The sequence below is a fragment of the Dasypus novemcinctus genome, chromosome 10 (genome assembly GCF_030445035.2).
Source record: "Dasypus novemcinctus isolate mDasNov1 chromosome 10, mDasNov1.1.hap2, whole genome shotgun sequence".
NCBI lineage: Eukaryota > Metazoa > Chordata > Mammalia > Cingulata > Dasypodidae > Dasypus > Dasypus novemcinctus.
The window spans coordinates 17,434,290-17,450,783 of NC_080682.1; the positions used below are offsets into that span (position 1 = coordinate 17,434,290).

The 16,494-nt window shown below is 40.5% G+C and overlaps 1 protein-coding gene across 1 annotated transcript; it reads left to right on the forward strand.

Annotated features, from left to right (window-relative positions):
* Positions 1-251: 251 nt before the first annotated feature.
* Positions 252-1,190, forward strand: LOC101414282 (olfactory receptor 5AN1-like). The gene has a single exon (XM_004448266.1). The coding sequence runs from the start codon at positions 252-254 to the stop codon at positions 1,188-1,190; it is 939 nt and encodes a 312-aa protein (XP_004448323.1).
* Positions 1,191-16,494: the final 15,304 nt, after the last annotated feature.

A 16,494-nucleotide genomic window follows, 5' to 3' on the forward strand; every position in this document is an offset into this window, starting at 1 on the left:
ATATTTTAAATATCTCTATTAATTCTCTTGATGACATAAATTAATTTGGCACATGAAGAACTTAGTAGCTACTTCTTAATTACTTTGAGGTGAAAATGTAGGTTATTTTCACTTGAAGAGCAGCATGTATTTCTTTTCAAGAGCTTAAGGAAGGAAAAGTCTGGCACATATGAACATGATAGTGATACCAGTTTATCCGGCTCAGCAATGTATTCCTTTGTCTCCTTTCTGATTTTAGAAGCACTGGGTCAATGACTATAGAAGGAAATATCACAGAGATCACCCACTTCGTCCTCTTGGGATTTTCAGATTTTCCCAGAATCTTAGCACTGCTCTTTGTTATATTCCTGGTCATCTACCTCATGACTGTGACCTGGAATCTGTACCTCATTGTCTTAATAAGAATGGATTCCCACCTCCACACACCCATGTACTTCTTCCTCATCAACCTGTCCTTCATAGATATCTGCTATGTTACCTCCATAACTCCAAAGATGCTCTTCAGCTTCTTCCAGAAGCAGCAAACAATCACCTTTTTGGGTTGCATTGCCCAATACTTCATCTTTTCAACTTTGGGACTTAGCGAGTCTTGTCTCCTGTCTGCCATGGCTTATGACAGATATGCTGCCATTTGTAAACCGCTGTTCTATTCATCAATCATGTCACCCAGCCTCTGTATTCGTATGGCACTGGGAGTCTATATAGCTGGACTCTCTGGTTCTTTATCCCAATTATGTGGCTTGCTTCAGCTTCACTTCTGTGGGCCTAATGTTATCAACCATTTCTTCTGTGACATGCCTGAATTGTTAGTCTTGTCCTGCACTGACACTTCCCTCATACATGTCATGCTTGCTATATTATCACAGATGTTTGGGACAACAAATGCTCTAGTTATCCTGATATCCTATGTCTATATTGTTATCTCAATCATGAAGATCACTTCAGCTAAAGGCAGGTCCAAGGCTTTCAACACATGTGCTTCTCACCTGACTGCTGTTTCCCTTTTCTATACGTCATCTATGTTTGTCTATTTAAGTTCCATCTCTGGTGGTTCCCCTGGCTTTGACAGATTTGCTTCAGTTTTGTACACTGTGGTCATTCCCATGATGAATCCCTTGATTTACAGTCTGAGGAACAGGGACATCAAAGATGCTTTGAGGAAGTTGCAAAAGAGGAGAGGGCATTGCTAAGGTCACAGACAGTGAGATGAATAGATGACAGATTTGGCAAGGCAGAATCAATCACCTTAATCCAGAGTAATATGCACAAGAATGTGAATTAATAAAATTCATATTGTGAATGGGCTTAATAGGACTCAGATAATATGGTATTATGGATCCACAGCTGAGCTGTTGCCACAGAAACACAATATTTTACATCCTGGAGGTTCATATGTTTACTGTACATCAGGGATAGCCACTTCTTTTATTAATCTAACCACAAGTATTTTTGAAAACCAAGGTTAGAAGCCCTCTTGATTCTTTTTTCCTTCTGAGATTGGGATCTTCTAAATCTCAGTCTTCTTCACCCAGTGATTAGTGTTGCCATAGTTCCCCAGAAATCTTTTCTTCTAAATATTATGATGCAGCATAATCTAGAGTTGGTGGTGATCACTGACTGTTCTATGTTTCTGATTGTAGGAGAATGAACAGAGTGGGGATATACTTTTGGAGAGAAACCAAGTTTTTATTTGTTTAGGCTGTGCTTCATGGATTGACCAATCAGATATAGTTAGTGCTTGTCTAAGATGTCTTTCAGTGGTAAGGAATCTACGAAGGTATTGGTCATGTCCTCTCTGTCAGTTGTAGTTTAAAGGAAGGGGTCACAATCTGATTCCTGAGAAAGGATGGGAAAAGGGGTGTGATCCTTCAGTGTCCATTGACTTCTGAGTCCGATGCTTTTATCCTCACATTTGTACTTCAGTGGGTATTTCTGATGGGAGATGATAATCAATGTCCATGTCACATACAATAGTAATATCTCTTATTTTGGAATTCTAAGCTCTCTTTCTTGCTCTCAATAAATCCAGAATATCTAACTTTAGTTGATAGAGCTGATGATATCATACTATAGAATGATTTCTCAAATTTGAAATTTCTATTCATGGTTTGCTGAGGAGGTTTATTATGGGTTCATCAATTTTAACAAATGCACTACACTAATTAAGGATGTTGTTAATGTGGGAAAATGTGGGAGGGGGAGGGAGTAGGGCATATTGGAATTCCTTATATTTTTTATGTAACATTTATGTAATATAAAGCCTCTTTAAAAATAAAAATATTTATTTATAAAATGTCATTGTAATAGAGTCACTGAATAGATTTACGAATATTCAAGATGAAGAGACTAAGAACAATTAATGGTACAGGTCTTTCTATGTCTGTGTTCCACACTCTGTGTCTGGGAAATTTATGGTTGTATGGGGTGGTATAATGAATTGTATACAATAACTGTTAGCTTTATTTATTTTATTTTTTATTTTTTTATCTTTATTTTTTTAATGTTACATTCTAAAAATATGAGGTCTCCATTGACCTGCCACCCCCCTCTCCCCACTCCTCCCATAACAACAACCTCCTCCATCATCATGGGACATTCATTGCACTTGGTGAATATATCTCTTAGCATTGCTGCACCACATGGTCAATGGTCCACATTGTAGTTTACACTCTCCCCCATCCACCCAGTGAGCCATAGGAGGACATACAATGTCCAGTAACTGTCCCTGCAGTACCACCCAGGACAACTGCAAGTTCTGAAACTGCCCCCACATCACTTTTCTTCTTCCCACTCCCTATCCTCAGCAGCTACTTTGGCCACTTTCTCCACATTAATGCTACATTTTCTTTCATTATTAATCACAATAGTTCCAGAATAGAATATCAGTAAGTCCACCCTAATCCATACTCTATTCCTCCATCCTGTGGACCCTGGGATAGTTATGTCCACGCCACCTCTATGTTGAAAGGGGGCTTAGCTTCCACTTGGATAATGGATGCAATTCTCCTGCTTACAGTTATAGGCACTCTTGGTTCCCTTGTGCGGTGGTTGGTCTTCTTCACCTCCCTGTTAACTGGCTGGGGTAAGTGCAATAAACCAGAAGGTAGGAGTTGCAAATCTGTTGAGGCTCAGGGCCTGGCTATCACATGGACAGTCCAGAGATTCAGGTCCCCTGAGTATACACTAAACCTCAGCACTTAGGCTCAGTTAAAGTAACAGGAGAGGATTGTGAACAAAGAGGACATCTGAGTCCAACTCCATCACACTCAGGAATACAAACTCCAAAGTAGGGCCAACTGACATGGCACTGAACTCCATCTGCCATGACCATAGAAACTGTGAGTCTCTGTAGCCCTCAGAAGAACCAATACTTGGGGTTATTTCTACTTCAGCTGTCTCTGGGACTGTGATGAGGTGTGCATAAGGGTGACCCCACTGCTGGCCTCCCGACTCTGTTTTGGAGACTCATAGCCATACAAACTCATTTGTCCTTTCCATTTATCCCTTTAGTACAAGGTCAAGAAGCATTTTTAACTCCTGATATTACATGTAGGCTGAGATATTCTGCTGGTCTGAGTTAAACCTTTTATTCAAAGTCATTTTCTAGAATAGCTGTTAACTTTAATGTCGATATTTTCCAGGAAGCTCAAAGAAGAATTGTATAGGGAGTGGGATAGTGGGCTTCCCAACAACTCTGACCAGCTACCAAGATCTGTAAATGTGAAGGTATATTAAAGTTTGTGATCCCATATTTCTGTTTAAAAAGGGGAAGATAATGTATTACACAACTGTTGAATTGCCAGATTTCCAAGACTTGAGCTAACTAATATAAACCAGTGGTCGGTATATTTACATATTATCTTTGGGATTCATTGAATTCTTTTTTTTTTTTAAGATTTATTTATTTATTTATTTATTTATTTATTTATTCATTTATTCATTCATTTATTTATTTATTTCTCTCCCTTTACCCCCCACCCCCCAGCCCTGGTTTCCTGTTCTGTATGTCTATTTGTTGCATCTTCTTCTTTGTCCGCTTCTGTTGTCAGTGGCACAGGAATCTGTGTTTCTTTTTGTTGTGTCATCTTGCTGTGTCAGCTCTCCATGTGGGCCGTGCCCTTCTTAAGCAGGCTGCACTTTCTTTCGCACTAGACGGCTCTCCTTATGGGGCACACTCCTTGCCTGTGGGGCTCTCTTACATGGGGGACAACCCTGCCTGGCAGGGCACTCATTGTGCGCATCAATACTGTGCATGGGCCAGCTCCACAAAGGTCAAGGAGGGCTGGGGTTTGAACGGTGGACCTCCCATGTGGTAGATGGACATCCTAACCACTGGGCCAAGTCTGCTTCCATCATTGAATTCTTAATGCTGTCTTGGGATCTCAATTTGGATAAAAGTCACATGGATTATTCTTATAAAGGATGATGTATCAGAGACATTTGCTGAATCTTCCATGAATATGCACATGGCCTGGATTGAGAGAAGGGGGATTGTTGACCCTATAGGTGATAATGGCAGAACCTATGTGTTCATCTCTTGCCACCTAGGCAATGCAGCCTGAGTAAAAGATGTGGGACCTGCAATCCAAGCATAGTTATGTACTCTGAAGCATTGTTCTTTGAAAATGTGTAAGTTTATATGAGAAATCTGTTCTTAGAGAGCCCTTAGGGTTTCAGATGGGGTGGACTACTGGTTGGTGTTAGTAGTATAAAGTACCATAATATTGCACATCTCTATATCTGATGGGCTTATATGGGCTCAGAGAGGTGATGAATACAAGTGCTGATGGACATCGGAAGTTAATATTCTGGGGGTTTCTGGGGATAAGTGTAGTGACTGGGAGCTGCTGCCTTCCAAGAAATGTCTCCATGAGATGCTGTTGAGAACCATGACCTGAAGTACTAAAGGGAATTGCCAGTAAGGTATTTTTTCAGGGGATGAAACTAAGGACAATAAAAATATAATTCCATAGGCACACTGGCTTGTGAATTATACTTACACCAAGGGCAAATCCCATAACCTACTCTTAACTGAACCACATATTCTAACTAAGATCAGCCTCTGGGACTAAAAGTACATCTTATTTGATCACAGTAACTGAATACAGATATAGCTATACAATAAATAATGGAACACAGTCAATCGGCTAGGTATTACTAAGGGCTTTCTCGATAAATGCATCAGGTGGGTGGTAAGGAGGAAGAGAAAAATAAGACAGATTTTCTATCTTCATATCTAGTGAGGAGCTAAGCTATACATACATGCATACATACATATATATTCTGTATTTTATGGGTAGTTCAATGGAAGGTGATTCAAACAGATCTACAAGCTAAGGGAGGCAAGAACAGTAAGAATCACAGAGACTAGCAAGGGGTAAATGACAGGTATTCTCAAGAGGAAGATTAGGAGCTGGATTTTGCAGATTAATTTGAGAAAGAGAAGCATATTTTAAATTGGTGGAGGAAGCAGGGAATGGAACGGGATTAATTCATAGTAACATAGTGTCAGGAGACATGGAAGTTAAAAGAAAAATTTAGGTAAGACCATGAAATTTAATGGTGCATTTTACTGCAAAGACTCAGATTTTCCCTTGTATTTAGTTGAAGGTCAAAGAGCCTGAATCACTGATAGCCTAGGGGTTGAAAGTTTGTACTTATTTTTATCATTGCCCTTTGGCCCAAATAGTCTCCTTAAAACAAACCTAACAATGTTTCTAAGGTATTGAATGCTTTTTGCTTTTCACATATTTTTAATGATGTCCTACTATTAGTATTTAGAAAGTAAAGATCAAACTCATTACTCATTAGAATTGTTTTAGGAAGATTATGAGGTAAACAGAAACACTGAGCTGCAAGGAGTTCTGGTATCATCTGGTTTTGAAATTTCACTTCCTTGTGGACACTGACAAGGTCTAGATAATAGAGAACGAGAAATGGAGCCTTAGAAGATGGCCAAAATCTTTAGGGACATGCATGTGCTTCACTTAATAGATCCTGGCTTTTCAGCCTGTTAGATATTCCTAAAATATGCAGCTGGGTTTGTGTGTACCAAGATGAACCTTTAATGTTTAGTCCTCTGATGATGAATAATAAAAATTGTGTTACCTGCTGAACAATCAAGGAGAACAAATTTGGAAGGGTTTTTTTTTTTATTGACTTTGTAATAATATTACATTAAAAATATATATATGAGGTCCCATTCAACCCCACCCCCCCACCCCACCTCTCCCCCCCCAGCAACACTCGTTCCCATCATCATGACACATCCATTGCATTTGGTAAGTACATCTTTGGGCACCACTGCACCTCATGGTCAATGGTCCACGTCATGGCCCATACTCTCCCCCATTCCATCCAGTGGGCCCTGTGAGGATTTACAATGTCTGGTGATTGCCCCTGAAGCACCATCCAGGGCAGCTCCATGTCCCAAAGACGCCTCCACCTCTCATCTCTTCCTGCCTTTCCCCATACCCATCAGCCACCATGTCCACTTTTCCCAATCCAATGCCACCTCTTCTATGTGGATATTGGATTGGTTGTGTCCATTGCACCTCTATGTCACGAGGAGGCTCAGATTCCACATGGATACTGGATGCAATCCTCCCACTTTCAGTTGTAATCACTCTAGGCTCCATGGTGTGGTGGTTGTCCTTCTTCAACTCCATCTTAGCTGAGTGTGGTAAGTCCAATAAATCAGATTGTAGGTGCTGGAGTCTGTTGAGGCTCAGGACCTGGCTATCACATTGTCAGTCCAGAGATTCAAATCCCCTAAATATATCTTAAACCCCAACACTAACTGCACCTCCAGCACATTAGCATGAAAGTCTTATGAAGGGAGATCCCATCTGAGTCCAGATTCATCACACATAAACACCATTTCCAAAGAGGGGCCATCTGACCTGGTAGTTAACCCCATCGGCCATGACCATAACTCCCATGGGTCTCTTTAGCCCTCAAAGGAACCAATATCTGGGGGTTGTATCTGCTTTATCTGTCTCTCAGACTCTGCTCAGTTGTGCATAAGGGCAATCCTTCTGACAGCCTCCAGACTCTTTTTTAGAGATTCGTAGACATATAAACTCATTTCTCCTTTCCATTTCCCCCTTACATTAGGTCAAACAGCATTTTAAAGTCATGTTATTTTATGTAGACAGGGATATTCTGCTGATCCACATTGAACCTTCCGTATAAGGTCATTTTCCAGTTGCATCATCAGTTGGTAGTTGATAGTGGTCCCTCGGTGCCAGGGAGGCTCATCCCCGGGTGTCATGTCCCACGCTGGGGGGAAGGCATTGCATTTACATGCTGAGTTTGGCTTCGAGACTGGCCACATTTGAGTAACATGAAGGCTAACAGGAGGAAATTCCCAGGCACAATGCTGCTCTAGGCCTTGTTCTTATTTTAGGAAGGGTTTTGAATGGCATTTTTGTCAATATTTGAGCTAATAAAATGTTACATTAATATCATTCTGTAATTTTGTAAAACTGAAAATGTCTTGTATTTTTAAAAGTAAGTTTTCGAGATTTGTGGACAAGATGGTAAGTTTTACTCAGGTGCCTTGCTTATTCCAAACTAAATTATTACTAAAATTATTTGCAAAATTTCCAAATAGGGAACAATTTTTGTTCCCACTCTAAGTGAGGGATAAGGAGAGTCCATATTCAAGAGAAAATATGAGAAAATTCTACTGGCATACTAAAGATGTTAATTTAAAGAAGGTGTTAATGATTGAAAGCTCTTGTGTTGAAGTAAGTGAGAGGCCTTAATCCTTCTCCATTGGCCAACTATACTGAGAGATGCAAGAGTGCCAAGTGAATGCAGGCTGAAGAGTAATCAGAGCTTAATTAAATAATTCAGCAAAGTAATTAAACAAATGCCATTGAAACAGCAAAGGGAATTTGAAAAGATGCAGAAGCAAAACTAAATATAACATTTAAAACATTTTTGTGTATTAGTGTGTATGTGCCTGTTTGTGTTAAATGCCCTTCTTAGTAGGAAAAAAATTAAACTATGAAGTGAACAATCAAGAATCCTGTTGTCTCACTAGGTAAAAAGAAAATCCAACTCCACTGATATTCTGCTTATTAGATTAAGATGCTCACAACACCAATGATGCCAAATAATTAAATACAAAATGATGGGTGAAATACAAAGTGATAGGTGTGACATACTGAAACAGAAACATAGTGGGTAGCAGTATTAATGTAAGCATATAGAATTTAAGGGAAAGAACCTATTCAACTATTGACTTCTAGGAACAGAAATCCATCTCCTTTATAGGGTGTGCCTAGTGGTACTCCTTCTTTGCTAGTGTGGGCCTGACTGAGTGCTGTCTTCTGACAGCCATGGCTTATGATAGATATGCTTCCATCTGTAAGCCTCTGCTCTACATCACCATGGTGATTTGAAAGTGTATGTATCCCAGAAATCATGTCCTTCAAACTAATCCCTTCCTCTGGGTGAAAACCTAGTGTATGCAGAGTCTTTGATTAGGTTACTTCAGTTAAGACAATGCCAAGGGTGTGTCTTAATCCTATTACAGGAGTCCATTATAACCAGGTTGAATAGAGAGGGGGAGAGGGAGTGGAGAGAGAGAGAGAGAGAGAGAGAGAGAGAGAGAGAGAGATAAAGAGAAAGGTCCACGGTTCAAACCCCGGGTCTCCTTGACCCGTGTGGAGCTGGCCCATGCTCAGTGCTGATGCACACAAGGAGTGCAGTGCCATGCAAGGGTGTCCTCCGCATAGGGGAGCCCCACACGCAAGGAGCGCGCCCTGCAAGGAGTGTTGCCCAGCATGAAAGAAATGCAGCCTGCCCAGGAATGGTGCCGCACACACGGAGAGCTGACAAACAAGATAATGCAAAAAAAGAAACACAGATTCCTGTGCCGCTGACAACAACAGAAGCAGACAAAGAAGATGCAGCAAATAGACACAGAGAACAGACTACTGGGGTGGGGGAGGGGAGGGGAGAGAAATAAATAAATAAATCTTTAAAGAAATGCTTTTAGCATGTTACTTGCTGATGGATACATTTACAAAGTTGCTTTTGTTTATAGGCACTGGAGCTGGGGATTGAACTCAGAACCTTGAAAAAAGGAAGCTGGAGCTCAACCATTAAACCACATTGGCTCCCCTGAGTTGTTTTTTGTTTTCCTGTACTTTTTTTTTTTTTAAAGGCACAAGGGGCAGACTCTGCAATCTCCCATGTGGGAAGCAACCACTCAACCTCTTGAGCCTTATCCACTCCCTACAACGTTTTATAAGAAAAAAATATGCTCATACTGCAACTGATCATTTTGCAAGCAAAAATGAAGGAAAATAGAAAGAATCATGGACTGTGGGGAACTGTAGAGTTAGAAGATATAACCAAGTCTCAGGTGTACTCATCAATGCTCAGTGTCTGTTCATTGTCTTATCATTGTTTGCTTGTCTTCTTTAGGCGGCACTGGGAAATGAACCTGTGACCTCACATGTGTGAGATGGGTGCTCAAGTGCTTGAGCCACATTCCCTCCAAGACATGGGTGTAAACGTAGTAGAAAAGGAGTGTATGCATTTGGATTAGTAAAAACTTCTCATCTCACAGAATTGAAAGTCCTTTAAAGGATGATGCTCTTAGAGAGAAAACTAGACAAAAACAAACCCTATACAATGTGACAGTGTTATGTACATTTCTCTTAGCCTTAATTTGGGAGTAGCAGAGAAAAATTTTTACAAAATCTCCCCCGATGAGGGCATTTTTGGGACTTGAGTTGTCCTAAATAATATTGCAGGGACAGATGCTGGATATTATATATCTTGCCATAACCCACTGAATATACTGGGGGAGAGTGTAAACTACAATGTAAAATATAATCCATGCAGTGCAGCAGTGCTCCAAAATGTATTCATCATGTACAATGAATGTTCCATGATGATGAAAGGGGTTGTTGATATGGGAGGAGTGAGGGTGGGGTCGGGTATGGGGAATGTTGGAAACGCTTATATTTTTTTTTCTTTATTTTCTTTTAAATGTTACATGCAAAATATATGAGGCCCTCATATACCCCCCACCCCACCAATGCCACCCCTCCCAGATCAACAAACTCTTCCATCATTGTGGCATATATACTGCACCTGGCAAATACATTCTGGAGAACAGGAGCAGCACATGGACAATGTTCCACATTGTAGTCCACACTCTCCCCCAGGACAACCAGTGGGCCGTGAGAGGACACACAATGTCCAGCATGCATCCCTTCAGCACCACGTAGGACAATACCAAATTCTGAAAATGCCCCCACACCATATCTCTTCTTCCCTCTCCGACCATCAGCAGCCCCATGGCCACCCTCTTCATATCACTACTACAATTTCTTCCCTACTAATCAAATAGTTCCCCAGCAGGACACTAGTAAGTCCACTCTAATCCATACTCTATTCCTCCATCTTGTGGATGTGGGATGGCTATGTCCAGTCCCCCTCTACATCAAGAGGGGGTTTAGATTCCACATGCGTGATGGATGAAATTCTCCTGTTTTCAGCTGTAGGCACTCTTGTCTCCCTGTTGTCGTGGTTGACCCTCTTCACCTCCCTGTCAGGTGGCCAGGGTAAGTCCAAGAAACCAGAGGGTAGGAGCCGCAAGTCTGCTGAGGCCCAGGGCCTGGCCATGACATGGAAAGTTCAGACATTCAGGTCTCCTGAGCATAGAGCAACCCAATTGCCAAGCATAGGTCTGGTAAAAGTGACAGAAGAGGTATGTGTAGAAAGGTTATAACTGAGTCCAACTCCATCACACTCAGGAACACAAACTCCGAAATAGGGCCAACTAATATGGCCCTGAACTCCAGAGCCATCTGCCTTGACCATAGGACCTGTGTATTGCTGCAGCCCTTAGGAGAACCAGCACCTGGGTTTCCATTTACCTTGGCTGTCTCTGGTACCCTGCTGAGGCATGCATAACATCATCTCCTGATGACCTCCTGACTCTTTTTTGGAGACTCTTAACCATATAAACTCACTTGTCCTTTCCACTTCCCCGTTTTTATCCAAAGTCAAAATGCAGTTGTTAACACCTGATATTACAGTTAGGCTGAGATATTCTGCCGGTCTGAGTTGACTTCTTTGTTCATGGTCTTTTTGTAGTTACATCTTCAGCTGGTACTTGGTAGTAATCCCTCTGTGCCAAGAAGGCTTATCCCTGGGAGTCATGTCCCATGCTGGGGGGAAGGCAATGCATCTATATGCTGAGTTTGGCTGAGAGAGTGGCCACATTTAAACAACATGGAGGCTCTCAGGAGGTAATTCTTAGGCACCCTACAGCTATAGACCTAATTCATATTTCAGGCACATAGACTCATAATCAGAGCCATCAGTATAAAGGGCTCATCATTGGACCATCCATCTTTATTGGTCTTTGCAATTGCACTTGTGGGATTGTTGTTGTTCCATTGGGGAATGTGATAGAGCTCCCCTGATCAGGAATTCAGCACTCTCTCATATGTTGTTTCCAACTGAAACCACTATGAAAATATCCAAACCTTTCTAAGTACCCTGTATATATGCCCTGGAGAACTCCCTCCCATCCGTGTGCATTGCACCAATGACACCCCAAACACGTGCCCCTCCTCTTCCATAATTGAACCTCTTTGTAGCCCAAAACTTCTTCAAAAAGGAAGCCCAATATATTGCCAGGTTCCCTTAACAGAAAAATGGAATTAAATGATGGGTTTAAAGGTTAGATATAGAATACATAGTAATTTAGAAAAATTAAATAAAGGAAAAATAAATTGGGGTATGAAAGAAATGAAAAAATGAAAAAGCTTTGTTTTTGACATTTTGCCTTTCATAACTGCTACAGGTGTTGCCTGTATGTACAGTGGCAAGGAAATTTATTCCATTTCTTCCTCAGTGTCTACCTCTTTCCTTTTTTTTTTTTTTCTTGATTATTAAGTTTCTCTTGACATAAGTTTTAGGTCACAGTAATTCACATATACAATATATGGTTCTCCCACATATCCAACATCAAACCCTTTGTCCCTTCCCCAACAGTGATCTTTTTACATGTTCAGATTATATTTGCTGCAGCTAATGTATAGATATTGAAACGATAGCTTTCAAACATGGTTCCATTTGGGTTTACATTATGGTTTACATTTTAGATATACAATTTTCTAAATTTTTAGTTATTTTATGATTTACATTTTAAAAAAAGATTTATGTATTCTCCCCCCGCCCCCCCCCCCGCCGGCTGGCTGTTCTCGGTGTCTATTTGCTGCATCTTTTTTGTCTGCTTCTGTTGTCAGCGGCACAGGAATCTGTGTTTCTTTTATTGCATTATCTTGTTGTGTCAGCTCTTCCTGTGTGTGGCACCATTCCTGGGCAGGCTGCACTTTCTTTCACGCTGTACAGCTCTCCTTACAGGGTGCATTACCTGCGTGTGGGGCTCCCCTATGCGGGGGAACACCCCTGTGTGGCAGGGCACTCCTTGCGTGCATCAGCACTGCACATAGGCCGGCTCTACACGGGTCAAGGAGGCCGAGGGTTTGAACCACGGACCTCCCATGTGGTAGACGGATGCCCTAACCACTGGACCAAGTCCACTGCCCCATGTTTTACATTATTGTTTACATTTTAGCCTATAGAATTTTATACATTTTTGGGGTAATTTAACATGAACTATATCCATCATGGCATGATTTTGAGGAACACTTCCATTGCCCCACAGTTAGCCTGATTCCATATATTCGACACCCTGTTCCCCCTCCCTTTGGGGCCCACCATGACAATAAATCTTCATTACTTGAGGGACCATATTCAGAAATACTTGCAAAAATGTTGAGGGCTTGACGTACTTGACCATCCTAACCTGTTGGGAGCCACCAATTCTCTCAAGAGATACAATCCCCTCTGTTTGAGAACATCAGTCCTCCCAGGATGTGGGTATACCTTCACTCTCATTGTGTGGGTCTCCACCCAATGATATAATCCACTATGACAAAATGAGCACTCACACACTCCCCAGAAGCCTGCCCTGTGTCAGATGCCCCCCTCTGAAGCATCCCAAACAGGTAACCTTCCATATTACATTCTCTAAAGAGTTTTCTTTGCACCACAATTTTAACCACATACATGACAGTCTCCCATGATCAAGTGTTCCTGTCACAGTCTCCTCAATTTCTTTGGCAATCTGACCCATCCTTCCATCCATAGCACACCTAAAGCCCACACAGCCCCAACCTAAGTTATTCCTATGCTCCCATTATATCCCATCCCTGTACAAATACTTACCTCTCGTTTATCATAGATTTCACCCAAGCAATTGTCATCTCACATCCTTCCTCTATCCTCCAACTACCTTAAAGTTTGTCAAGCAGTGTCTAGGTCTCTGAGACACCTTGGTTTACTTATTTCATATCAGAGAGGTCATGTGGTATTTGTCCTTCAATGCCGGGGTTGCTTCACTCAACATAAAGTTCACAAGATTCACCCATGTAATCACATGTGTTTGTACTGTATTTGTTTTTATAGCTGAGTAGTATTCCATTGTATGTATATACCACATTTTATTTATCCATTCATCTGTTGATGGGCATTTGTGATGATTCCAACTTTTGGCAATAGTGAATAGTGCTGCTATGAACATTGGTGTGCATATATTAGTTTGTGTCCTTGTTTTCAGATCTTCTGGGTATATACCCATTAGTGGAATTGCAGCGTCATATGGCAAATCTATAGCTCCAGAATGGCTGGATCCTTCTGCATTCCCACCAGCAATGAATGAGTGTTCCCATTCCTCCTCATCCTCTCCAACAATTGCAGTATTCTAATTTTTTGATAGCTGCCAGTTTTATGGGAATAAGATGGTATATCATTGTTGTTTTGATTTGCATTTCCCTAATAGCTAGGGATTTTTAGCATTTTTTCATGTTTGTTAGCCATTTGTATATTATCTTTGGAGAAGTGTCTGTTCAAATCTTTTTCCTATTTTTTAAATGGGTTGTTTGTCTTTTTATTTTCAAGATATAGGAGTTCTTTATATATGCAAGATATGTCTCCTATCAGATATGGTCACCAAATATTTTTTCCCATTGTGTAACCTGTCTTTTCACTTTCCTAACAAATTCCTTTGAGGTGCAGAAGGCTTTAATTTAGAGGAAGTCCCATTTATCTATTTGCTCTTTTGCTGCTCGTGCTGTTGGTGTGAAGTTTATGAAGCTGTTTCTATTATGATGTCCTGTAGATGCTTCCCTGCTTTGCTTTTCAAGGTCTTTATGGTCCCAGGTCTTATATTTAGGTCTTTTGATCCATCTTGAGTTGATTTTTATATAAGGTGTAAGTTTGTAACCCTCTTTCACTCTTTTACATAAGCATATCCAGTTCTCCAGGCACCATTTGTTAAAGAGGTCATTCTTTCCCAGTTGAGAGTGTTTGGTGGCCTTGTCAAATACCATATGGCTGTATATATGAGCATCTATATCAGAACTCTCAATTCAGTTCCATTAGTCAGTGTGTCTCTCCTTGTGCCAATACCATGTTGTGTTCACTACTGTAGCTTTGTAGTATGTTTTGAAGTCAGGTAGTGTGATTAGTCCAATTTCGTTTTTCTTATTCAATATGTCTTTTGCTTTTTGGGGCCTCTTTCCTTTCCAAATAAATTTCAAAGTTAGTTTTTCTAGTTCACTAAAGAATGCTGTGTTGATTTTTATTGAGATTGCATTGAATGTGTAGACCACGTTTGGTAGGATAGACATCTTAATAATATTTAGTCTTCCTATCCATGAACAGGGAATATTCTTCCATTAATTTAGGTCTTCTTCGATTTCTTGAACAGTGTTGCATAGTTTACTGTGTATAATTCTTTTACTTCTTTAGTTAAATTGATTCCTAGGTATTTGATTTTTTTATTTACTATTGTGAATGGTATTGGATTCCTGATGTCCTCTTCAGATTGCTCATTATTGATGTACAGAAATGCTACTGATTTTTGTTTAGTTATCTTGTAACCTGCTACTTTTCTGAATCATTTATAAGTTCTAGAAGCTTTGTTGTAGGCCTTTCAGGGTTTTCTATGTATAGGATCGTATCATCTGCAAATAGTGAAATTTTGATTTCTTCCTTTCCAATTTGGATGCCTTTTATGCTTGGTTCTTGCCTCAGTGCTCGAGCAAGTACTTCTAAGACTATGTTAAATAGGAGGGGTGATAGTGGGCATCCCTGTCTTGTTCCTGATCTTAGAGGGAAGGATTTTAGGATTTCACCATTGGCTGTGTGTTTTTCATATATACGATTTATCATGTTCAGAAAGTTTCCTTCTATTCCAATCTTTTGCAGTGTTTTTATCAAGAAAAGGTTTGGGGAAGTGGATTTGGCCCAATGGATAGGGAATCCACCTACCACATAGGAGGTCCAAGGTTCAAACACATGTCCTCCTGACACATGTGATGAGCTGGCCCACATGCAGTGCTGATGTGCGCAAGGAGTGCCATGCCACACAAGGGTGTCCCCCACATAGGGAAGCCCCATGCACAAGGAGTGTGCCCCATAAGGAGAGCTGCTCAATGCAAAAAAAGCACAGCCTGCCCAGAAATGGTACCACACATGGAGAGCTGACGCAGCAAGATGATGCAACAAAAAGAGGCACAGATTCCCAGTGCTGCTGACAAGAATACAAGCAGGCAGAGAAGAACACACAGCGAATGAACACAGATAGCAGACAACTGGGGTGGGGAAGGAGAGTGAAATAAATAAAAAATAAATCTAATAAAAAAAGAAGGTATAGTATTTTGTCAAATGCTTTTCCTGCATCTATAGATATGATCATGTTATTTTTTCCTTCAATCTGTTTATGTGGTGTATTACATTATTTGATTTTCTTATGTTGAACCATCCTTGCATACCAGGAATGAATCCCAGTTGGTCATGGTGTATAATTTGTATAATGTGTTGTTGAATATGATTAGCAAGTATTTTGTTGAGGATTTTTTTGTCTAGGTTCATTAGAGAGATTGGCCTGTAATTTTCCTTTCTTGTGGTGTCTTTGTTTGGCTTTGGTACTAGAGTAATGTTGGCATCATAGAATGAGTTAGGCAATGTTCCTTCTGTTTCAAATTTTTGGAAGAGTTTAAGCAAGATTGGTGTTAGTTCTTTCTGAAATGTTTTGCAGAATTCACCTGTGAAGCTGTCTGGACCAGGGCTCTTTTTATTTGGGAGGTTTTTAATGACAGATTTTATCTCTTTACTTGTGATTGGTTTGGTGAGATCATCAACTTCTTTTGTCAATGTAGACTGCTTATGTGTTTCTAGGAATTTGTCCATTTACTCCAAATTGTTGTTTTTGTTGGAGCATGGTTTTTCAAAGTATCCTCTTATGATAGTCTTTATTTCTGTGGGATCAGTGGTGATATCTCCTTTCTCATTTCCTTTTTTTGTGTATTTGCATCTTCTCTTTTTTCTTTGTTAATTTAGCTAAGGGTTTGTCAATTTTATTGATTTTCTGAAAGAGCCAGCTCTTGG

Coding starts and splice junctions, on each gene's coding strand:
- LOC101414282 (XM_004448266.1), top strand. CDS start 252: ATGACTATAGAAGGAAATATCACAGAGATCACCCACTTCGTCCTCTTG.